Source organism: Carettochelys insculpta, chromosome 2 (genome assembly GCF_033958435.1).
Source record: "Carettochelys insculpta isolate YL-2023 chromosome 2, ASM3395843v1, whole genome shotgun sequence".
Classification (NCBI taxonomy): Eukaryota; Metazoa; Chordata; order Testudines; family Carettochelyidae; genus Carettochelys; species Carettochelys insculpta.
The window spans coordinates 113606919-113633104 of record NC_134138.1 but is presented as its reverse complement, the minus strand read 5'-3'; the positions used below and the strand labels follow the sequence as shown (position 1 = coordinate 113633104).

At 39.0% G+C, this 26186-nt stretch overlaps 1 protein-coding gene across 1 annotated transcript in view; it reads right to left on the bottom strand.

The window, feature by feature from the left end:
• CTDP1 (CTD phosphatase subunit 1) overlaps positions 1-26186 on the bottom strand; it is a 189663-nt gene that overhangs the window by 106885 nt on the left and 56592 nt on the right. Inside the window, exons 9-10 of the mRNA XM_074987564.1 lie at positions 16242-16383; positions 12809-13039 (exon numbers count right to left, since the gene is read on the bottom strand). Coding sequence (XP_074843665.1) covers positions 12809-13039; positions 16242-16383 — 373 coding nt within the window. The remainder of the gene's footprint in view (positions 1-12808; positions 13040-16241; positions 16384-26186) is intronic.

Here is a 26186-nt window from a genome sequence, read left to right as displayed (position 1 = left end):
CAAAAGAATGTTTTTAAAATACCAGAAGTATTAAAACAGATTCAGAACACGTGCCACTGCATGGGATTTGCTGTTTTAATCAATTCCCAAAGGAAAAAGCTTGATGACATCTATCAAGACAGGATAAGTGAATTGCAGGCACAAAAAGGAAACAGGAGGACATTTTCATAGCTCTTAATTAAGTTTATTTATTTATTTGGTTTAGTGCAATCTCACTAAGAAGGAGCTGTGGAATCTGTTTCCTGTGAGCCAAATGTTTAACTGTTCTGCAAAGCATTTTAAGCCCCCATCATGCATCCAATCATATGGCCTCCCTCTAATGTAGACCTATATACTGGACCTTTGGCACAAAATGTACCGGCCAGCTGCCTAAGCTCTCAAGGATTCATACACACAAGTATAGACTTGTAAGTATGCCCTGGGTGACATTAAGGGTAGTACCCAGGGTACCAAGAATGGCTCAGACACATGAACACAACATTGCAAGTCTGGCTTATTAAATCATTAGCCATTTCAAAGCATCAGCACTGGTTTAGGCACCAATATCAATACACTGTTCTGGAAAGCTGTATACATTTATGAAATTAACCATATGCTCTCCATTGGCAGAGCAACAGTAAAAAACAACAGTTCCTTGCTACTCTTTGATATACAAGAGGTGCAGAAGTCTGGAGTGAGCATATACGTATGCATATGCTCAACTTCAATGGGAATACTTACATGAGACTACTGTGCACATGGACAAATGCATGCAAGATCAAGGCCTACTTTTTTAAACTTTAAATCAAACATCTACACTATATTCTGAGGAAAGCCAGCTAGATGTCAAGTTATGTGTCTCTATATAAGTTCTCCCTTCAAAGACCACAAAATTTGAAAGCCAGATGGACATCAACTAATCTGACTCTTTACAAGGGAAAAGTAATTTAATAGTAAGAAGCATCATCACCTTACATGAACACTCAGGAGAAAGAGGACAACTTTGGATTTCCAAAGCTATAAAAATATTCGGGCCTAATTTCAAACTGCAAGAACTCTGATTTTTTGCTGAGATGTGATTAATATGGAACTGCAGTCTCCTGCCAATTGAATACTATTAATTAATGAAAAAAATTGGAAAATACAGCAATATAGTACAAATGCTGTCCTTTTCCTCTTACAATCTCAAATACTGTATGCCTTCACATAAGCTGGAACTTTCAATGGGGTTTAAAACAGTTTGATTAGCTCATTGTGGACTTCATGTTGTGTGACAGATTTATCTGGCAAAGGGAGAAACACATGTTCTAAAAACTTCCATCTTGGAAAGCAAATGTAGTGGAGAATATTGTTTATGCTTAGAAAAATACAGCAGTTCACATGTATCCTCTACACAACCATTGGAAGGCAAATAAGCAAAAATACTCATTTTTCATTCAATACTCTAGCCAACAGGAAGTCTGATGGCATTCATATTCCATAGCCAAACTCTCTTTCAAAAGGAAATGGCAAACCAAAACTACAAGCGTACAAATTGGTTTGGAAGCTTAACCATATGACATGCCAGAAAGTTACACTTTAACTAATCATATGTAGTAGCTGGGTCATTTTATCTCACAGCCAATAAAATAAATGTAATGGTCTCTCTGACTGATGAGCTAGATGGCCCTTCCATGTCAGAATTACAAGGTCACTTTGTCTACTTCCAAAACTAAACTATATACCAAAAGGCATAGCCTGAAAGTAATTTTCTTATAGTCTGAGATGATATGATAAAATAAATATAGCTGATGACCTAAACGTATGTCTGCGCACAAGGGATGCAAAAAAGTGGACTGAGTTTTGTAGAGATCACATTGAGCCTAACAGTAGACAGAATTCATGTTCTAATCCATATTGATGTATATTCACAGTGATAACAGCACATCCTGAACTTAAGAGGAAAGAAACATACCTGCTAGTGACTGCTTGGCATTGTCAACATTTCTCCAACATTTTTAATCTTAATGAGTACTACCATCATGAGAATAATAGGTTTTACATCCCTGATGTCACATCAAACAATACCACAAAACACAAGAGACTTCTCTGAGACTTGTAATGAGGACAGCATTTTTATTTTATTAAAAATACTTTTCAATCACCACAGTTTCCACGGAATAGGTTGAATATAAGATGAAATGCTAATTCTAGCATTTTTTTAAACTGAATTCTGCTCACGCATGTTTCAGGAACATTTTCAGAACTGGAAGCACATTTTGAACACATGCACGTGCATGCACCTGAAGTGTCCTTTTACATATATGCTCACTAATGTATTAGTGTCCAGGGTGCATGAACACACATTATAAGATGACAAATATCTTACATTCTTCTACACCAGCAGAGATATCAGTTCAACAAGCTAAAATGACGCTAAGGAAAGGATTAATAAAAACATTAATCAAATGTTACTCTTAAGAACAATGGCAACAGAAATAATGTCGGCAAAGCAGCATTAAAAGCAATTCTAAGTAGTCATTTTAACAGCAATGAACACTAATTCTGACAGCTGCACACTAATAACTGCATGCATTCAGTTAATTTAGACTTTGTGGGCACATGCACTTCATGCAATTGTGTGATCCCATTAACAGGAGTATAGGATGTTTATGGGACTGGTATAAGAGCTTTTTTATGACCTTCCAACCATGTAATTTTATTCATATGAATTAAGAGATGCAAATATTAAGCAAAGGCAAGGTTCTCACGTCTCTTCTCCACTCAGTTACACTGCAGACCATATTGAACATATTGATATAAATGACATGAAAATTACCATGAATTTAGTATTTAAAAAGCTGCTGTCAAAACCTTACACAAAAATGAACATTTATTTTTAAATTAATTCAATATTAATTTCAGCTATAAGTGCTTGCACCTCAGTAAGTTAAAATATCTGCGAGAACAACAAGAAGTCCTGTGGCACCTTATAAACTAACATATCTGGTGTTTTTTTCTTAGTGGCATTTAAAACCCCAGTGCTACTCTTTTGCCTTTCACATGTAAATTATACCCATTTTCTAACAAAAGTCTGCCTTTTTCTTTTACTGTGTTATTAATGTTCACTGTGGTTTACTTTGTTCAAGTCCAGGATGCCATCTGCAGCAGTTTTCAGACAACATTTAATTACTTCATCACAAGAATAGTTATAGTTCTTTTCAAAAATTACTTTAAAAAACTATATTAAAATACCAATTGTTAGCACGCTTGCATATAAATAACTTTTAATAAGAATCTTAGCTAATCCCTACTAAAAAGAGTGGTCACTAAACTGCTGTGACCAACCCTGACCAACAATTTAGAAAAAAAAGGTCCCTCTAATAACCATTACAGTCAGGAAAGTTGGTATTATATTTAGACTGAATTTCTCAGGGCAAAAATGAGATGGTTTTATGAGCCTGGTACAGATTTGACCACACTGTCAGCAGTTACAGCTCGCTATACAAACTGAACTAAAGTATCTGAATTAGCTGCAATTCCCACCTTTAATTATTTCCGCACCAATTTGTGCTGGCATTCTTTTTTGGACCAAGTGTGTCGTATTTTGATTTAACTTGATTGTTTTAATCATTTAACTTACGTTAAAAAGACACATTCAATCCTTTCAACGCACTGAAACTAGTCCCAAAATAATTACAGGTCGGAATTACAATTAATCCAAAGTTATTTCAGTGGTTGTATCTATATACGCCCATATTAAAATTTTCAATCTAAAACTGAGGTGCTATTAAGATTAGAAATCTTGCAATATATGCTTTCAGACTTAGGATCTAATGTTATTGCCATTATACATTCAGAATTCCTGTTACAATATTATCATGGGGAGAACTCACTTAGCCACCATCAGGTCCTTTTACCACAGACAAAGTAATAACAGTTGGCATTAAGAAAAATTTGTAATGTTGCAAAGGATTAGGATTTCAGGTAAGTGGAGCAGTAGAATCAGATAAACTCTTAGATATTCTTATTTTGTTTATTTTATCACCAGTAACTTCAGTATAAAGTAATAGTATAAGAACTTCAGAAATAATATAATAGGCCACTGATCAGAAATGTTATCCTTATGAGAACTAGTGGCTGAAGCATACCAAAGGTTTGGCAAAGGGGGTAAGATGGATCCTTGAGCAATTCTATAGTTGAGCTTCAAAAAACTGCTATGACTAAAGAGCATCCCACTGAGATACCCTAGATAATCCTCATAATCCTTACTTGCAAGATTGAAGAGTACACTGCAACTGTTTACATTTCAAATGTTTAAAAGACTAGTTATTTCAAATAAGAACCACAAATGTTTGTTAAAAAGGAGAGATTTAAGCTTCTTAAAGGGACAGCAGCACTCAAACCGAACCACTGATCTTTATTAAATTTGTGTTCTCTTTCTAGAGATTGTGCTTCACTGCACCAGCCCACACGGAGACTCCTAGGATGTGTACTGTACAGTTGTATACCTCAGGCTATGTCTACACTAGACAGAGAAGTTGACTACCAATAAATCGATTTTAGCTATGCAATTGGCATAGCTAAAATTGTGTATCTGCAAACTTCCATGTCTGTCTACACGATGGAGGGTTGACAGGAGCATTTCTTCCTTTGACCTTCCTTACTCCTTGTCTCTCATGAGGAGCAAAGGGGTTGGCTTTGACCTCTAGGAGCATCAATTCACACATTCAAGAACTCGAACCCCAGAACATAGACCCTGAGCAGCACAATTTCCCCAGTATTGTGGCTGTACCCTCAATGACTGAAGGATTGCTAATGTGAGGCTAATTTTTAAAAAGGGATTAAAAGTGATTCTGGCAATTATAGGCAAGCACATCTAACTTCAGTACCAGGCGAACTGGTGGAAATTAGAGTAAACAGAGTTGTCTGATACACAAACAATTTGTTGGGGGAAGAGTCAACTTGGTTTTTATATGGGGAACTCATGCCTCGTTAACCTACTAGAATTCTTTGAGGAGATCAACTAGCACGTGAACAAGGGGGAACCAGTAGATACAGTGTACAGTAAGCTCTTCCATATCTAACAAAACAAACCAGCAGTCATGCAGAACTTTAAAGACTAACAACATAATTTACTAGGTGACAAGTTTTTATGGGGAGATGTGAGAATGGAGGTCTACCCCATGAAAGGTCATCACCTAACAAACTGCTAGTCTTTAAAGTGCTACATGACTGCTAGTTTGTTTTGTTAGAATACAGACTAACAAGGCTACCTCTTAGTTACTATTCTCTCATATCTGGCAGCCACGGGACCAGGTGGTTGCTGAATATTCAAACACTCTGGATAATAGCAAGGTATACCTCGCAATGCATAACACTAAAGAAAAACAAGATTAGATATTAAGAAAAACAAAAAAAATTGTATGCAGAATACTTTATTTACCATCAACATTAGTATTGTACACCGTAAACTTATATTTGATGTATTTATTTGTATTTACTTTCACTATACTGCACTTACAGAAAAAGTAACAAAAATTAATTATGATCAAAATGCTGGTTATTTGACAGTTCTGGATAATAGAATGCTGGATATGGAAGAGTTTACTGTATTTATTATATATTGCACAACTAAGAATGAAAGAGTCAATTTTCAGAAGGCACAAGTGGTAACTAGGCACTTAAATACCACTTAAAGCAAGGCATCTAACTGCCATTTGTGCCTTTGAATATCTTCCTCTTAGAGTTTATTTGCACATATACACAAATTAAGTTATTAGTGAACACCACAGTTGTACACAAGTAGCTCTGCTACCATCACCATTAGAAGTTGGGCAGTGTCTTGAAGAGACTTCCAGACAGCCCTTGACAAGGTCCCTCTTACATAAAAGTAAGGTGTCCTGGGATAAGAGGAAAATCCTCTCATGGATTGAGAACAGGTTAAAAGCTAAAATTACAATGGATAGAACTAAATGGTCAGTTTTCAAAACAGTGCTGGCTTGTCAATTTCAGCAGTTGGCGGCACTGGTGCATTGCTCGCTGTATCTTCTTTTCCTGCTTCCTCTGCAGTTTGGGGACAGTGGCTGTACCAAATAGACATACCGTCTTGTGTGAGGAGGGGTGAACCCTCTCCTTGTCACCTTCTCTGTGAAGGACTCAACGCTGCCCCCTTAACCTGAGGGAGGGTGGCAGCAGCCTGGAGCATGTCAATTTCACCACTGGGAAACAGACTGAGGTATGAGATATTTGTTAGCTCCATGGGATTTCCCCTTATCTCTATGGCTTGGCACCATCAAAGCCCTGTCAGAGATCTCGACCCTCTGTGGGCTATGCCTGATGGGGGATTTGGTGTGGTCTGTTGGTGTAAGAGCGTGCTCCATCTGTCAGATCTAGACCTGTTGCCTTCTCGCTCTCCTGGACCTTTTAGTCAGTTTCCTACAGCGTGGGCAGCAGTCTGCCTTGTGGTGCTGACCCAGACCCTGTATGCATGAAGAGTGGCTGTCAGACATTAAAATGGAGCACTTTTCAAAAACCCTGAAAGCTGGGTGTAAATGAAACTGACTAGGCCTGGCTTGCTGTGGAATAGAGTAGCTAGAGCCGCTTCAGCTTTCCCTCGTTTTCTGCTTGTTTTAAATAGTTGTTTCAATCTGTGACTGAAAATGACATTGACTTAGGAGTGGCTGCACTCTGAAGCAGAGCCGTGCTGCAGCCACTTGAGAGAAACCACATCTGTGGCTTTTCTCTGTGGTCTCCTCTTCCTTGTATTTAGTTGTTCCTTGACGGTTAAAGTTACTGATTTGATTTGAAAATTTTTCTTTTTTTTTTTTTTTCCGGGTGACTGAGGGAGGAACTACTGGTGGAACTGACGCCGGCAGCAATCAGAGAAGAACTACGGAGCTGGCTGTTCACACACGCGCAATAAATGCTACAGGCATCTCATACCTGTGCCCAGCATGAGCAGACAGCCGAGGGAGGGACACTACTACCTACAAATGTTCAACCAGTGGGCCCAGCTGCTCTCATTCACCTGAAGGTGGAGCACCGATGGGGACACTCCGAGAAGAAAGGTGAGTTATGCAGACATGAAATAGGAAACAGACTTATGACATCACCATTACGGTCTGTGGCTATGATTTCCAAAGTAAGTGACATATTACATAATATAAAAATAAGAAAATGACACTCAGTGGCAACTGGCAACTTTTGCTTTATCTTACTGCAGCTTTCTTATTGATTTATATTATTGCAGTTTCTAAACCTAATTAACTAACTTATACAAGCCATATGGATTAGCTAAACTAAACTTTTTTTTTCCCCTAGCAACATCCAACACAGGAAATAGGTTGGGAATTTAATGTCAAATCAATATGCTAAAAGGCACAGAGAGAATATGGAAGAATGATGCATTGCAAAGTGAATTATTTAAGTTATTAACCAGTTGAACCACTAAGTCACATCCAAATAATTTTCTCCCTATATGTAGTTTTCCTTATGATCTTTCATCCTTGCAGCTAGGCCCTGCATCATCTTCTTGCACTGCTTACACTAGACACATATTCTTTTTCACACAGGGAGTGAATTTTTTCAAAATATAATCAGGGTCACTCTTATGCCCAGAAGCCATGATGGTTTTTCTCTGGTAAAAGTGTGGGGGAATATAGGACACTATGTGTGCGCTGAATAATATCCTCCTTTTCTTTTTCCAGTCCACTACACTGCTCCTTTCTATGCCACCTCTATTCTTTCCTACATATTGTGCCTTTGCTTTTAAGACAATGTCTTAACTAACTCCCCTACTGTGCATGACCAAGGTGCACCACTACATCAGCACAGAACAAACGCAGTCCTATCCAACTTGTGACTTTCTTTGCATGTGCTATTTTTTTAGTCTGTTGAAAAGCTAATTGAAAGCCCAGAACTTTAAAAAAGGAAGAACTGGTCATTAGACTGGACAGACTACAGCCATTTATTCATTTTTATGAAATTAACTGTATGTGTAGAATGTTTGTGATGAGATTTACTTGTAACTTATTTTTAAATTAGAAATTTAATATTTTATTGATGATTTAAAAATATCAAATTTAAATAAAGAAATCTGTTAAGTTTTTATTTTAAGAAAATCATCTACTTGTATTCACCCTGTCTTATAGTTACTTTAAAAAAGTAGGTTGCAAAGTCAAGCACAGTGACAATGCAACTTTATTTCCTATTCTCAATGTATTTTGATACAATTTTCAGTTAAATGATCATACTTTCCCCCATGGGTCTCCTGGTTCACTCAAAAGCTACAGTGCTCATCCATTCAGTCTTCTGGTTTAACCCCATAGTTTAACGTCTTGCTCTATGCTCGCATTTTACTTTCACACAATACAAACCCTGCTCCAAACACTGACTCATTCTTTCCTTATGCTCTGTTGTCTAAGGCTGTCATTTATCTCTAGTTATCTCCACACCTCCCTTGTAGGACAACCATATTAATATTATTCCCATTTTACTCACAGAGAAAGAATTCCCTGAGGTTACACAGTGATTCAGTGCCAGAGCCAGGATTCGAACTCTATACAGAAGAGAGATATTGCATAAAAGAGTGGTAAAATATATGGTGAGGTTGCACCAACTGGTTTCATTTTCTTGAATATGATGCTCAACTTAGAAACAAATTGAGGGAAAAAAATTCTTAACTTTCCCGTAATTGTTGTGCAACTTATGTTCAAGAGCAGCACAGTTGGGGAAAGGTTCGTAATTATTTCTTCCCCTAGTGATTTCATACATCCAGTCCACTGAAGGTAACTCTCAAACACTCGCAAGTGGCGGAGGGTTAAGAGTTTATTTCAATGACTGGAAAACAACTGTGCAGCTTTAGCTCTGTCTCTAGACTGCTGATACATACCATTGCAAGAGGCAAACATGAATGACCAGGTTTGCATTGAAAATGTCTAATAGGGGTACTTTAGCCAGAAATGCCACAGAAGATGTTTGTGATCTAGCTAAAAGCCTCTATATTCTACTCAGACTTGCTTATTTAAGTCAACTATTAAAATGTGAATACAACTGGAAAACCATATGAAAATCTTTGTGACATGCTCTTGTTCATTCCGTCTGCAAAATCAATGACCGAGGCGAAGACCTGAAAGCTTTCGGTCATTCCAGATAAAACACTAAAGCTCTCCTAAAGTCTAGAGCAGAGGTCATCAACCTTTCCAAGGTGAAGTGCTGAAATATGACTTTTTGACCTCTTTGTATGATTAGAATGCTAGTGATACTTTTAAGAGTCACTAATAATTCCACTTACAACAGCTTCATTAATAAATTAAGATGCAAAGCTTTACAGGTTAGGTGGTGGCTGGTACCATTAGCTAGTCATTTATTAATCCACAGGCAGCATGGCTGAGGAACTGCAGGGCTCAGCTTCCAACTTATGTGCTGATGAAAACAGCATATCCAGCAGCATAACCAGCCCCACTTTTAGGGAAGAAATAATGGAAACAATTGTGACCACAAGGCATTTAGGTTTTTGGAGGTTTTAGAGCTTGGTAATCTATCATGGATCTAAAATAGGCATGAGGCCCCTTTTGCCTTTGGGATCTAGAAATATCAGCAATAAAACTCCTTTCCCTTGAACAAATGAGGAATCTTCTTTATAGCTGTTGCATGGAGGAGTGCTTTTTATTTCTTGTAGTGACTGTCTCAGAGCACACATTGAAGAGGAATGGAGATTCTGGGATAGAAATAAATCGGGGGTATATCCTGTTTTCACCGTGCTTAGAACCCACCAGTCTATTGCAATGTTGGCACAACTATGACAGAAGCAGAACAGATGGTTTGCAAAAATGGGGAAAAGCAAAAAGATAGCACTCTTGTAACTGGTAGATGGGTCTCCACCTACCCATTAACATGAGTTCTTAGAAAATGCTTCTGGTCTTAATGAGCTAGTGGCTGCTGAAGCAGAGGGTGGTGGTGGTGGTGTCTCTTGTATCTTCTACTCCTTCTCCTTGGCAGGTCTTGGGCCTGTGAGACAAACACCTCAAAATACTGGGACTGATGAAGATGGAACAACTTCAATTTCACTGCTGGTATGTTAGTGTCCAAAGGAGTTATAGCTGCTCTGGAATCTGAGATTATGAAGCATCTCATCCAGAGGAAAAAAGATAAATCCTGGATTACTTGCTGCACCTCTGTAGGAGGGCGAAAGAATGTAACCAGAGCAAGCATCTCATCATTGTAACAGAGGCCCTGCTGCAAGTAGCAGAATCTGGTGCATTCAGACCTCTCTGCAGAGCTTGTCCTGCAATCAACTTTGCCGCCTCAGTTTAAAAACTGGGACTCCTGTTTCATCTCATCTGGGAGTTTGTCTTTCAACTCAAACTGTATCCTACAGGGTGAAATCAGAACACCCCAGTAAAGCTTGCTGGTTTTCAATATAAAGCTCTAACCTGCCTGTGGAATAAAGATTCCTCCCAAGAAAGTCTACCTTCTTGTCTGGTTTGACATCTTGTGCCATTGTCTCTTTTTCACTTCCTGCTGACAGTACAAGGGAGCTGGGAAAGGCACTATTCAGGTTCTCGAACCTCAGAGGGGACATGGTACCTCCTTCTACACATTTTTAATTCTTTTTGGCAAGAAGCAGCAGGGAATCTGGGGACTGACAGGATCTTGGTAGGCACTAAGATAGCTCACCCTATAACTGAGATTATTCTGTCTGGAGACACAAATGTCCACCAGCTTGTGAGACTTTTCCTGGGCCTCCTTTGTGTGTATATTTAAAGGCAATCACCATCTTCCCCAGTAATTCCTCATGAATATTAACATCAGTGCCAGGCAAGTATTTTTAAATGGTAGTGACAGTATCACTCTGTGGTACAATGATGTGAGGACACAGCAATGGTGGTGCTTTGAGAGCTGATCAAAATCTGACTTCCAGCCATGAAATTTATCATCTTAAAAGGCATGACCTCATTATTTGTATTTTAAATTTCAAAATACTCCTATTTAAAAATCTAATTTTCTCCTTATGAAATCTTTATTAAATTCTTACATATTTCCTTCTCTGACAATTTGTAAAATGTTGGACATAACATGCAGTACTTCTGGCTACAACCAAAGTAGCCCAATTGTACCATGATCACTGGCTGTCCGGACTGCTGAAGAGGAACAATCATGATTAAAAAGAAGAAAATTTTCCAAAGGCCTACTCTGGGACTGGTTTCTCCCTGCTGAATATACCAATGTATGTATGCCTTTTGGAAGAGAAGGCTTACATGTGGTAGAATTTTTGCATTACAAAGCAAAGTGAAAGTAGCTGTGTGGATGTCAGTATTTGGCTCAAGTATCAGGGAGGTAGCCATGTTAGTCTGTATCCTCGAGAACAACAAGAAGTCCTGTGGCACCTTACAGACTAACATATTTTGGAGCCTAACCTTTCGTGGACAAAGACCTGCTTCAGTACGAAGCATACAAATTCAGTATGAAGCAGGTCTTTGCCCATAAAAGCTTATGCACCAAAATATCTGTTAATCTATAAAGTGCCACAGGAATATTTGGCTCAGTAATTTGTAAACTTGGAGAGGTAGAAGGGAAGAATATTGAGATTAAAAAAAAAATGTTCTGACCTTTGACTTTGTTGATAGATACATTAACACAGCACAAACCTTTCCATACAAACTACTTTAAGGATGTCATACATGAACTCAGTCCAACGCTAAAGTTTTCCAACTTCTTGAAACTTGGAGACAAATTCCTCAGCCCCAATGTCAGATTATGAACAACAAAAGTTCTCTCAGAATAATTGTTGTCTAGATTGTTTCTTTCTTGCCAGTTCATTTAAAAGAGTATTAAAATGAAATGCAAGCGGAACAAGTGGTGATTAGGAAAAGGTGATGAAAAGAAAACTGCCTTTTCACGTATCAGAATGCAACTTGATAAATTCATGTCAGGAAGGGCAAGGGAAGTGAAGGAGACAAAAAGAAAGACCACGAAAGCGGAAAGGAGAAGTGAAAGCACGTAGAGGCTTCTGATAAAAAGAAAAGATGATAAGATTTTTGTAAAACAGAGACTTAAAGGGTAGAAATAGTGAAAAGGAGAACATTAAGAATTCACGTTGAATTTCAGCATTTATTGTAATGCTTTATACTTCTGTACACCTTTGAGGATCTCAAGTGTTTTCAGTGATAATTAAGTTAATCCCAATACTCCATCAAGTAATTATTTGCTATATTTTATGGATGGAGAAACAGATACAGAGGTGGTGTCTAAATTTCGTCAAAGTAATTCAACAGGAATTACTGAGTGCACAGCACTTTTGAATATTAGGTCAGTTATTTAAGAACCTCAACTGTATACTTTGGAGCCATTTCCACCCTGACTGAATAGACCTTGCCAGCTCTGGCCCTCCCTTTTACTGGGTCCCCCACTTTAAATACTCCTCTGAACTCCCCCCGCCCTACTCATGCACCTTAGGAAGTGGGTCTTTGCCCACGAAAGTTCATGCTCCTTTAAAAAAAAGTAACCTCAAAGTAAGAGACAAGATTACTCTCCCATCTGAAAGTATGTGTATGAGTAAGCAAAGAGGAAAAGTTCTCAAACAAAACTGATATTGATGTCAACTGTATTTTATTTGATAGCCAAACAAAACCAAAGTAATGAATAAATCATATTTAAAACTGAAATTCAAAGGCAACACCCACTAGGTTGGTAAGATATTGCAAGAGTTGAAACCATTTTATTTTTGAAGAGGTAAGTTAACTATGCCAACTGAATGAAATGTTATCAAGCAACAAAAAAAGTGAGACCTTAGAACAATAAAATTTGAAAATAAGCATAACTGATCCTTAGCTACACTTTCATGTACCTGAAGGATGAGTGCTCCCCGTGGACCGATAGTGTGAGGGGAGGAGCTGGAGACTGGATATACAGAGATTGGCCAGAAGACTGAGATCCCTTCCTGATTAGCTTTCCAGTGTTGGGGTCATAAAGCCGAACTTCAGGACCTGGCTGAAACTTTGGATGGATGGGCGTCGGGTGAAACAGAGCTGTCTGGAATGCACTGTGAGTATCAGGAAATGTGGCAGGACTGTTCTCTCTGTTGAATGTAATTTTTAAAAAGTTACATTAGAAACTTAAACATGAATTATTTGTAATGGGAAGTGGAAGTATCACGATTTCCCTTTCAGACAAAAAACAGATTCTGCCAAAACAGAACTGGAGCAGTCATACATATTATTTCAGAGCAAAACGAATCTGCTTTTTTTTTTTTTTTTTTCCAGAACAGAAAATGTTCTCAGCACATATATGAAAATCCCAGAGAACTTAGTGGAAATAATGCATGTATATGAAGAGAACAGATTTAATGTCATACTTCATAGCCACTAAAATGAGAATATTCTAAAATATTTCTCAACATTTACGAACAGAAATATCTTAAAATTCAATTTCCTCTGTAGCATTAAAATTAATATAACATTTATCTGTCACCATAATTTATAAATATAAATACAAAACCAGATAAAATGCACACACACAGACATATTCATTGGTACCAGTGATTTTTAGAATATTACAAATGTCATTCAATACTACTCCTAAAGCAAAACAAAAAATTAATACACCAACTTCTACCACATTAAAATTATTTACAAACCACAAAATTAATTTGCAATTGCACTAAGTCACGTAAATGGTTAATTTAGGAAAAAAGTATTTACAGTTTGAACCTCTAGTCTGGCACCCTTGGGATCTGACCAATGCGAAACCAGAGAATGTGCTATCCCACAGAAAGTCAATATTGTCTAGCACATTACCAGTCTTTCACTATTTACTTGCCTCTTTTTGCTTCTTACATTTAGGGGTAAATTACAGCTAAATAGCAGCCCAGAACACAGAGAGCCAGGACTCCTGGCTATAAACAAACTATGTGATTATGGGAAACTTGGCCACACCCATGATAAATGGACATCTGGCTAACTAAAATCACACTGGGCCATGAATATTGGCCAAACCTGAGAGTGCAAGACTGGAGAGGTTCAACCTATGATAATGCCACCAAATACAGCAAATTAACAGATTAGTAACATGTGGGAACATACAGTAACATGGACAGAAAAAATTAGTTATGCATCATATAGTGATGTAAGAAGGAGGCAAACCTATCTTAAGAAGGTTGCTCAGCAAAGGTAAGTTAATCTCCTATGCTTACACATGCCAACCATTTTAAAGATCTGCGACAACACTGACTTAAGTTCAACAGGCACTTTATGAAATAGATAGGTAATAATAACTATGAAGTATCTTCAGTGTTCTTAATAAACTCATTTTTATGTGTAAAAAGGCTATTTTCTTAGAATTTCTGTTTCTGTAATTTATTCATCACCCAAAATTGTACACCCTCTAGGATAGCAATCATCGTAACAAGTAACTCTTAGACCTTGACTACCTTGGCACAAATCTTCGAAATAGCCATGCTAATGGCCTTTTCAAAGATTACTAATGAGGCACTGAATTGAATATTCAGCGCTTCATTAGGATTTGAACACTGACGACTGTGACACTTTGAAAGCGCTGCTTTCGAATGCCTGCGTCTTGGCATGGCTACACAGGGGTCGACCCCACACATTTCAAAATCCCCATATTCCCCTCAGCTGAGAGGAATAAGGGGATTTCGAAATGTGCCAGGTCCTTTCAAAAAGGACCCACATGTAGCCGTGCTGACCCACAGGTGTTCAAAGCGGTGTTTTCAAAGCACCACGGCTGGCAGCATGTGAATGCTAATGAGGTGCTAAATTGAATATTCAATTCAGTGCCTCATTCGTAAGTCTTGGAAATGGCCATTAGCATGGCTATTTCGAAGATTTGTACCAGTGTAGACACAGCCTTAATGGCAGAGAATCTGACTTCAGGAAAACATTTATATGCTGCTAAACATGAACAATTCAAGTTCTAGTTTATATTTTAAAAGTCTACAAAGAATATGCAAAACTATGATGCTAGAGCAATATTTTACTTAAAATTAATGGGTTCAATACATGGAAGTGAATACATTTACTGCATCTCAGTGAAACTGAAGTGAGAATTTTAAGTAAGCAGGAAGGACAACATTTAGATCTTAGAGGAAGTGACGGGCAATTCACTGAATGTCAGATTGTTAAGGATTACTTTCAATCTGGAAGTGTCATTTTAAAAATCAAAAATCACAATCTATTTACTTTGGAAAAAATATTCTCAGTTCCTGCCTCATTTTTAGACATACTGGGTAACCATAAATCCTATTTATGGTACAAATGTTAATCTACACATGACTTTGGTTAAATCTTTATCAAAGGATGACACCCTCCAGGCAGTAAGAAATCCCAAGGCTGAGGCTATACATTAAAATTGCCAACATCACCTTTTGCAGCACTGTGAATTTTCCCAATCAATTCAAGAGAAGGTCAGGCTTGTCCAATTTGTTTGCAAGATTGACAAGATTATCTGATGTACTGCAAACTAGACCACAGATAGGATTTACAAGGCTTAGGACAAGAAGCAAAAGCAAAACCTCCATTGAAAGCTCCTTGCCATCAGCTATTCCAGTCATATCACCTCCTTTGAGGGGGCCCATCATCTCTACGGGTCTCTGTACCCTTTGACATTTTTCTTTAGCTTTTCTTCTGTTTCTCCTCTCCCAACCAAAATTTATTCTCTTCCCATTTGACATTCACCCCACTCCATTTCTTCCTTTCTGACCACCCACGTTTTATTTCACCCATCGGTGTTTTCTCCTCTACTCTCATATTTATCCTCTTTTCACTTCTTACATTGTTTGTACCCAAGTGTTCTCCCTTTCCTTCTCCTGGTTACGAAGCATAAAAAGGCTAGCTGCTCAGGCTTTTCATACTCTGTGAATCTGTACACTCACAGCGTATGAGACTGCATAATTATGTTATGCTGCACCTCCATTCCGGGTGCCTGTTGGCCCTTCCCAGCATTAATTATTCAGAACCAGTGGTCAGGTCTGCTGTTGCTGTTTTACTAAAGTCCCCACTTGAGGTGCTACTAATCCCAGGAACATACAAAGTTTGGATCAACTACCTCACACTGGTAGTCCAGCGCATACAAGAAATTGGCTGAAATACGGTAAGGAATTTTCTTAAACACACCATTTTCACATACGGTTCTGTGTTTATTATACCTTATGAATCAACTCTCTCTCTAGAGAGAGTAAGAATAACATCAGTCTAATAACATGATCAACTTATCTTGTCCCCCCCCGCCCTTTTTTTTTTCTTTTTTTGCATACTAAATTTTACCTTTGTGTTTTGATGTAGTCATCCTTCAAGGGAAAGAGCTGCTCCTCTACTTTGTCCCAACGCTCCAAGCAGCTCCACAGCCAGTCAGGATTTACAACATGGAGGTGTTTACAGTCCAGAGCTTGCCGTACTTTTTCTGTGCCTATTGTTAAGTCAAACACAACATTACAGTGTTCTGAATGGAAAAGAGACTTACATTTTTAAACAGGATATTCTGTGACCAATTTCAAAAATTATCAACTGTCAAAGACATTACAGGTCATGTTAAAACAAGTTGTAAGCATTGGCTGCAGTAAGGTATTTCACATAAAGTCTTCTTTGCAGTGAAAATTTGTGAAATTCCTTACTGCAGACACAGCAAGAATTCTGCTAAAACTCATTAAAATGGGAAGTGGAACCAATCAGTTCATAACATGTGAGCATTACTACATTGAGCAAACAAAGAAAAAAAGGTACACATTTCCACAAACATATCCTTGTATCAAAAGATATTACCGTCTAAAGCAGGAGTGGTCCTTTCAGCCCCCTTAAAAACCTAAGCATGAGTGCACAGTTCTGTTATTCCACAACAGTTATACCAGATTAAAGCTTGTCTACACTGAGGCTATAGCTATACTAGACATAGAAGTGGACCATCGATATGCAATTTTAGATACGGCTGACTTCTCCTGTTGACCTTCCTTAATCCTCGCCATGAGGAGTTCCAGGGTCAACTCTGACCCTGGAAGGCACCATTTTGTGCATGTGTGAAACAAAACCCTGGAAGATTGACTGAGCGGGTCGATCAGCAGTATGCAACAAAGCCTTAAAAGTGTAAGTGCCTTCACAGGCAGCACTTTAATGTGGCAGAGTGGCTACAGCAGTAGCACTGGGAGAGAGCTTGCCTAAAGCTCCAGGTAAACCACCTCCATGAGGGGCATGGCCACCTGCACTGTGAGTGCAGTTTCCAGTGCTCAACCTTGGTTTCAACTGGTGTTTTACAGTAATTTGTAACTTGCTGTGTTTGGGGGCAAGTGGTGTTTCTTTACACACCTGAGCCAGAAAGTTGCAGCACAGTATAGTAGCAGTATAGACTTAGCCTTACTCTCAAGCACACGGTCACCTATTTGATTTGCCACGAGTTTGGCAGGAGCTTACAACTATACTAAAGCAGAAATCGTGGCCTGTTAGTATCAAACCATAGAACTATAGAATCTTGGGGCTGGGAGAAGCCTCAGGAGGTCATCGAGTCCAGCCCCCTGCCCAAAGCAGAACCAACCCTAACTACATCATCCATGTCAAGACAGAACTTAAAAACCTCTAGGGATGGAGATTCTACCACTACCTCTCTACGTAATGCATTCCAGTGCTTCACCACCTCCGTGGTGCAATAAAATGGGAGTACTGAACGTATACATACTTAGTGCAGCCAAGCAAAGTCTCAAAATGCACCCTGGGATAAGGCAACACATCAGAAAAAGAGAGAGACGCAACCCTAGCATCTTTGTCGCAAAAGGTCTTGATTTATCATGCAGTGTAGAATAAAACTGCTATGAAAATCACTTGACAGAGCAAAAAATGACCTAGGCTGCTACAGCTGTCTCCAGAGAATTATCACAAATCAGTAGGCTCAACAAGTAAAAAATAAGCAGCTCTCTTCAGCCTACTACAAAAAAACAAAACATATACATTAAGGCATCTGAAATTACGTGGGCAAATACAAAAAGATGAGGTATGAGTGAAAGAGAGGACTAAGATCTTGATGAAGAACAGGAAGCAGTTCTTTACCTTGACTGAAAACAAGTGGCTAGCAAAAAGTCTGAGGACTACAACGATGCAGTCTCATTTACTAGGTACAAACAATTTTGTACTATTGCGACAAAATACATTTTGGGTTTGAGCAGACTACGTTACCATAATTAAAAAAAGATAAAAAGCACTTAATGAATAAGGTTCCCCAAAGGAACCGAAGATTTGTTGGATGCATGACGCTCCTGCACATATAATGCCTGGCCTCACATTGTGCACCATCATTTCATTTCCATGGATTCTAAAGGGGAAATTTGCCCACTTTTAGAAGAGGTAAGTTTATGTAAAGCATTTGAGAGATACCCCCCTCACCCCACACACAGACTGGAAAAAAACTGAGTTTAGCCACATTCAGAGCTCCACATATTGCAGAATCACATATTCCTGTGAAAATGAACTCCAGAAACTAAGCGTCATTTTTAGCCCTCAGGATTGTGAGGAAAGCAATAAAAAACAAAAACAATTTCATACCATATTGCCTTTAATTTGTAGAAAGCCTGAAATAGTACTTCAGAAGTATGAGCAGCTCCCATTCATCTTTATACGTTATGAACTCTGAACACTAAAAATGTCACTCCATGCTCAAAAAAATCTTACTGTCCCCCACTTGACCAAAAACTTTTGACTTCCTCCCTGACAAAATCTACAATGTAATTATGCATAGTCTTTACATTACTCTGCATCATTCAGATAACAGAAAACACGGAACAAGGCAAACACTGGTTAAGCTGAGGCTGTTTTGAGGACTGTTGTCAAGATTTCAGTTAAATTATAAGAATTAAAATATTTACAACATACATGACCCATTACATGACCCTCCTAGAGTGAAATTTAATGGAAGTCAATTTAAATTGGACAGAGAGGGTGTGTATTACTTTCCATCCTTCATCCCCTGCCCCATATACATTTTTTACTTTTAGGTCCACTCACATTGAGAACGTTATCAGTCTAAAATAAAAATAATATTCTAGCTCTTCCAGCTCATAACACTTCTGAAGAGTTGTGGAACAACGACTTCAGGCAGATAGATATTTCAACTTACTCTTTATAAATGTGTATCCTTTGCAGATTACCCTCTCTCTCCAGTCCTTACCAAAACAACTGTTAGGCTTCAAATGGAATTGAATCTATCCCTTCCATGGGGCGGGAAGCGGGGAAGAAGAGGTAGATGCGGAGGACAATTTATATGTCATGATGAGAAACCACACAGGAAGTCATAATGGTTTCAAAGGGGGCAGAACTGCATTTATATAATATTGGGGGAAAAGATTCTTTATTTTTAAATTCTATGCTGCAGTAATAAAAGGAGATAGAGCTTGCAGCAGTCTAAAAAAATTGCCTTTATTATCTTAATACATTCTGTCTCTGGGAAACAGAACAGCTTTGGGCTCATAAACATCTATTCAGCTCTCTGCAGCTAAAGAGCAAGTGGTTTCATGAATGCACAGAAACCTTTCCAGCACATGAAGACAGCTTTGTGATCATGCCTAGAACTTTACCTTGGATTCTGCTTTAAAAGAATACCAATCAAAAGGTGCAAAAGAAATATTTTTAGATTAATGATAAAAGCACAACTCAGATGTCAATTTAGGTATAAAAAATTATTCATGAGTTTTGTAGAGAAAAGCAACAGCATAGGACATCAGATGCAGAAAGCAATGTCTTTCTCTGAACTGTTTGATGTCTAACAAGGAAGGTAACAGCAGTTGCACTCATATTGATGGTCACTATCAGTTTAAAGGGGACGAACAGAACTACTGCAGACAACCCCACACAATTTGTAACTAACAAATAAAAGCAACAATGGAATAATTTTTATGCGTGATCTTTGGATTATATACATTTTATTGTTCTAGACTTCTGGGCAAATATATTGACAGGAGATTATTTTGGCACATCTGAAATACAAAATTGCCTAAATCAGGGGAGGCAATTATTTCTGATGAAGGGCCATTCCAAGAATTTGGAAAGCTGTCAGGGATTGGACTCTTCCAAGATATTAATGGAGGAGGTGCTGGATCTGGGATGGCGGTTGGGTGCACAAGAGAGCTCAGGGTAGGGAATGGAGATGCAGAAGGGTGCGCGGATCTGGGAGGGAGTTTGTATGAAGAAGGAGGGGTTGTGACCTGGGGCTGGTGATTGCAGGGCAGGAAGGGGTGCACGGTCTAGGAGAGGATTATGGATATGTCGGTACAGGAGAGGATTCTAACCTGGCGGAGGAGTTTAGGAGGAGGTGCAGGATTTGGGAGGAGGCTCTGACCTGGGGCACAGTGAAGGGATTTGGGTTGTGATCTGGGACAGAGGATGGGGGTGCGGGTCTGAGAAGGGGCTGTGACCTAGGGCAGGGGTGGTGGGGTTTGGATTGTGACCTGGGGCATGGGTGCAGGAGGGTGAGCAGGGGGTTGGGGGTGGGCCAGGAAAAAGGGCTGGAGTGACAAGTGCAGACTCTAGCAGGGAGGCTCTTACCTCGGTGACTCGTAACCAGCAGTCCAGCAGGCACATCAAGCAGGTTCTCTGCCTGCCATGGCTGCACACACCACTCTATGCTACTGGCTGCAGGAGCCATATTCTCTGTGCACAACAAGCCCCTGGGGGGCAGGGGAGATGGGCAGAGAGGCTTTGCATGCTGCCTAACTCACAAACATGGACCAGGCCATTCCTATTGGCCATGAGATTGTGCTAGGGGCAGCGTGTGAAGCCTCTTCCTCCAGGGGCTCATGATGCACAGAGCACATGGTGCTTGCAGCCAGACACTTTGGCTACGTCTACATTAGCACACTACATCAAAGTAGCATATTTCAAAGTTAGGACATCGAAATAGGCTACTTCGACGTGTATCGTCGACATGTCCTCCAGGGCTGGTGCCATCGACATTCAATGTCAAAGTAGCAACAGGGAACATCAAAAGGAGCCGCTCTGGAAGTAAATGCGTAGTGTCCACACACACAAGCGCTCTCCGTCGAAATTAGGGGCCAACAAAGCCCCAAGCCACTCCCTTAAAGGGCCCCTCCCAGACACACTTGCCCTGCACAGCACAAGATCCACAGAGCTGACAACCGGTTGCAGACCCTGTGCATGCAGCATGGACCCCCAGCTGCAGCAGCAGCAGCCGCCAGAAGCCCTGGGCTAAGGGCTGCTGCACGCGGTGACCATAGAGCCCTGCAGGAGCTGGACAAAGCATTTCTCAACCCCTCAGCTGATGGCCGCCATGGAGGACCCCGCTATTTTGAAGTAGCAAGACGCAGATCATCTACACACGCCCTACTTCAACGTTGAACGTCGAAGTAGGGCGCTATTCTCATCTTCGGATGGGAATAGTGATCTTGACATCTCACTGCCTAACATAGATTTCAGTGTCGAAATAGCACACAGTGCGCGTAGACATGAAGCGTGCTAATTAGACGTTGTGCCGGCTACTTCGAAGTAGCTGGCTCGTGTAGATGCACCCTTTGAGTGGTGCACACAGACATGACAAGCAGGGATGCTGAGGCAAGGCTCCCACCACAGGTCTACACATTGCAGCAGCTTGAATGACTAATAAGATGTTAAATTTATTTTTATGGACCAATTTTTTCTAAACTTCAGCACTATTTAAAATATTAAGCTGCCCTACCAGCTGTTTCATATCCTGCTCCCAAAGCAAAAGTGTGTACTTTCCCTCTTCAGGCAGCAAGGGCCTGTAATATATATGTAAACATGCCTACATTAATAGCCAGATCCTGAAAATTTTAAGCTTTCATCTTAAGACTAACTAAAATTAATGACAATCCAGAATTTTGCCCTAAGTGAATTAATTGCATATGATTCTGAAAAATTATATCTGGACTATGAGAGGAATACTTAGCTCATTTATGCTTTGCACTGGAGTCTGGGCTGGAGTTGTGAATCTGCACAGTGAGAGATTCTGTCATGCAAGACTTTGATGGTGACCTCTTTTACCAACAGATTCACACTACACTGTCATACTCTCTCTTTGGAAAGTTATCCTTCTTAAAATGGCTTAAGTCCCAAAGATTTTGTGAAACAAAGCAAGTTGAATGAGGTTGGGAGGTATCAGGGTAGTTGACTCCTCCTTTCAGAGGGAGAGAGGTCTAATGTGCCTGTGACTGATCATCTACTGTCCAACTGGGGTCACAGGAAAGCAACTTTTATTGCGATAACATAATGCTAACATTCTATTTACATCATCAGTAACACAGTAAACCTTAGATCAGTAATACAGCAGAGCTGATGTTCAAAATAGTAACATTTTAAACCAGAAACAAAAGTCCTGGTCTCGAACTTCAGTGTATAATTTTTTTTTTTCTGTCAGACCCTTCTTTCCATTCAGAATCAGTTACCCTTTACCACTCATGATTTGGAATCTGAAATAATCCCTTAGGTTATTGTTGCTGTTTCTGGCTGTGCTGCCTTCAGAGCTGCCTTCTAGGTGCCTAGAAAGTGGTTGATGGCCAGGGCATTGAAACCCTGCACTGCTGCTGGCGGTGGTCATGCTATTTGCAACATGGGAGGAGTATTTTATTTAATCCCACTTCTGTTAAGCAATACTCCCTATTCTTATCCACTCCTGCCTTTAATGGTTGAATAACTCCTAGTGGCCTCTTCACGGGCTTAAATTTGACATATTTAACATCTTCCAAAGCCCACAAATGATCAAAGAATCACACGTTTAATCTCATGTTTTAGACTGTTCTAATGCATTTTTAAAAGGAAGCTGGAAGAAAAAAGTACTACAAAAATATTAGTCACAGCACTTTTTAAAAACAGTCTAAACAACTTTATATTATTTTATCACAAACTACTGCAAAAACTCAGGTGGCTCAAAGTACAAGCATTTGGAATTGATCTAATTCCAAACACTAATATTTCCTCCCCTCCGCCCCCATTAAAGTGAAAATTCCAATAAAACTTTACCCGAACTGACTGTAGTGAAAAATTCAAACATAACAGATGTCCACAAAAAGTGAATATGGCTTTCAACATTGTAAAGCACAACATATAGTAACCCACTGCATATTTAGAAGGAAACATTCAAGTTTGTTGACAATGCTTACTAATCTCTGCCATTATGTGGCAAATCGCAAGGTGATGTCCCTTGTGCTCTCTCATCTATCTCTGATAAAATGAGACTTTAAAGAAGTACACAAAAGTCTCTGTAGGTTGGAAACTCATATTATTTTGCACCCACACTCATTGATCTGGATTACAGTTTTGTTGTGATACATTTATGGCTGTGCCTGCTTCAAAAAGTTTATATAGTCAAAGAATGTATTAAATTCTCACTGTGCCTCACTCTCCAACTGAGAGACACGAAACAAAATTCCAGGTAGCATTTCACATCTTCGTCTACTTAACAACTACTCCAAAGTGCACAACTTATGGACTCCTGAGTTCACTCCACTTTCCTTTGAGTTCTTGTGGCTGTTTATTGTCATGAACTTGATGTTACAAAATGCCTCCAAGCATATTACTTGTTCTGTCACTTCTTATATCCCATACAAGGAGCCAGGACTGCACTTCAAACTAATTGCCAGCCACAATTACCTGCAAATCCCACAAGCACCTCTCTTCATGTGGTCTTTTGATACATTTGTCAGCACTTGTTATGAGGAGTAAAAAGACATACAGTATCCATGTAGGAACACTTAAGAGGCAGGACAGCCTGAGGAAAAGACAGATCTACAAAACTTACACAGACCACCCATAACATAACACAGCTGCACAAGACAAATTCACTACCAGCCAGTAAACAGCCACAAGAGAATGAGTACGAAAGACACGAAAGACACGTAGTCAGCTGAGTAATCACATGTCCAACTATGTGGTACGGGCAGTTTTCAACTAAAAATCTCAGCTCAGCAATTCAAAATTTTTTCCACTCTGAAGAGCAAGATGGAAATTGCTGTGCTCTATCCATACACAGAAGAGAAAAAACAACTCCACAGCCATATACAAGTTGTATGACTCAAATGTTCTGCAACAGGTTAGTGGGGAAGATGATATAATGGTGTTACCTTAGTGCAAGAACCCCTTCCCGCCACTGGTATGGAAATTTGCTAAATTATTATGCAGGACTACATCCCTGATCATTAGGTTGTAAAGATGAGCTCCCCCCTCTAGTATTTAACATTACACAAAGTGAAAACTCATTTGTTTTGCAATAACTTAACATGCAATATTGTTAATTAGATTTCAAAATTTCGTAATAAACTCAGTTCACATACTATGATGTAGTATGTTAGCACAATTAAAACCTAAAGTTTAACCTAATATTTATATTTAGCTAACAGCCATCAGCTGATATCTGCGATATGGTTTTGCAAACGAAGTTCTCATTTAGCCTCTTTTTAAAAAAAAAAAAAAAAAAAAAAGGTAAAAAGGCACCATACATGATTTACAATATCATGTTAGCAGTGAAATAACACACTCCAGAAACAATAAAAAGTAATTCTTATGATGATGAATTATGTGTCTTACTATCCAGCTAGCCTTGCATAATCCTGATATTTTCAAATAACAAAAGTTAAAACAGATGGCAATTTTGCAAAGAAACAATAAATATGTCCAGAAGGTATTTGCACTACTGTTTGCAGAAACAACCAGAATTGGAAATCAATGCATATTTTTTGCGACAATTTTGTTCAGAGTTTACATGTACTCAAGAAAATATTTCTAAAGTTTAGTTTGTACACAAGCAACCACAAAAATATCTACATTTATTATTTGCATTATGGTAGCGATCATATACCCCAAAGAGATTCACAGCCTCACTGGACACAGTAACAGAGAGGTAGCCGTGTTAGTCTATATCTTAACAAAACAAAAAGGCAGTTCTATAGCACTTTAAAAACTAATTTATAAGGTGATGAGCTTTCATGGGGCAGACCCACTTCTTCAGATCTGGAGACAGCCCCACCTGGGGCCAAATGTCGGGAAAAAACCCTTCTGTTGGAGACATCCCTTCTTTCCCATGGAACAAGGCGTACAGGGATGGTGACAGAAAGCTCTCAACTGGCAGGTCTCTTCTGACAGATCTGCAGTCTGGGCGCACGCACTGTCAACAGGAATAGGAATAAACTACCAACCACCTGACTACAATGGTGACAGTGAATATGAAACACATATATCAGAGGCTACCAAAACATAAAACTCAATAATAAAGGGAGGGAGGGAAGAAACTTTCAACTACCCTTATGTTGACTGGGTACGTATCACCTTTGGATGGGATACAGAGATAAAAGTTCTGGATACTATTAGTGACTGCTTCTTGGAGCACGCAATCCTACTACCCACAAGGAGATAGGCAATTCTTGTTTTAGTCCTAAATAGTTTATGTGATCTGGTCCAAGAAGCAAAATATAGGTGAAACATTTGGTAACAGCAACAATAATATATTTAACATCCTCAAAGGATGGAAAACGGCAAACAAACCCACCACAATAACACTGACCTTCAAAAAGCAGACTACTACAAAATGAATAAGCTAAATAAGGGAAGTTAAAAGGAATTTAAATATTCATAAGGTTTTGAAATCAGGATGGACTGATTTAAAATCAAAGCAATTTAAATCATTGATTTAAATCCCACATACAAAAAAACCCCAATCACTGATTTAAATCAAGTTACCAAGAAATCTAAGACTGTGCTGAAAGTGCACCTAATTTTGGAGTAAGCCTCACTGAACTCATGGGAACTTGTGTTCTTTTGAGTAAAAGTAGTATAGAATGGGGTTCCCTTGGGAAAGCTGAGTTATGCTACAGGGAAAATAGGAAACAAAATTATGGTCTCACCAGTGTTGTCTGTGGCTACGATGTTCCAAAATAAGCAGCACGTATTATGTAATACAGAATAAGAAAATGGTATTCAATGGTAACTGACAACTCTAGATTTCTCTTACTGCAGCTTTCTGTATTATATACCTGAGTGAAATTCTAAATCTGGTTATCTAATCAAACAAACCGTAAGGATTAGCTAAGAAATTTTCATTTCCAGCAACTTCCAGAAAAGCAAACAGATTGGGAATTTACTTGTCAAATCAAGTCTTATACTGAAAAAGGCATACAGTGTTGAAGAATGATGCATCGCAAGGTAAATTACTGAAGTTACTAACCAGTTGATCCACATCTTCATCCACATCATTTTCTCCTAATTAGCAGC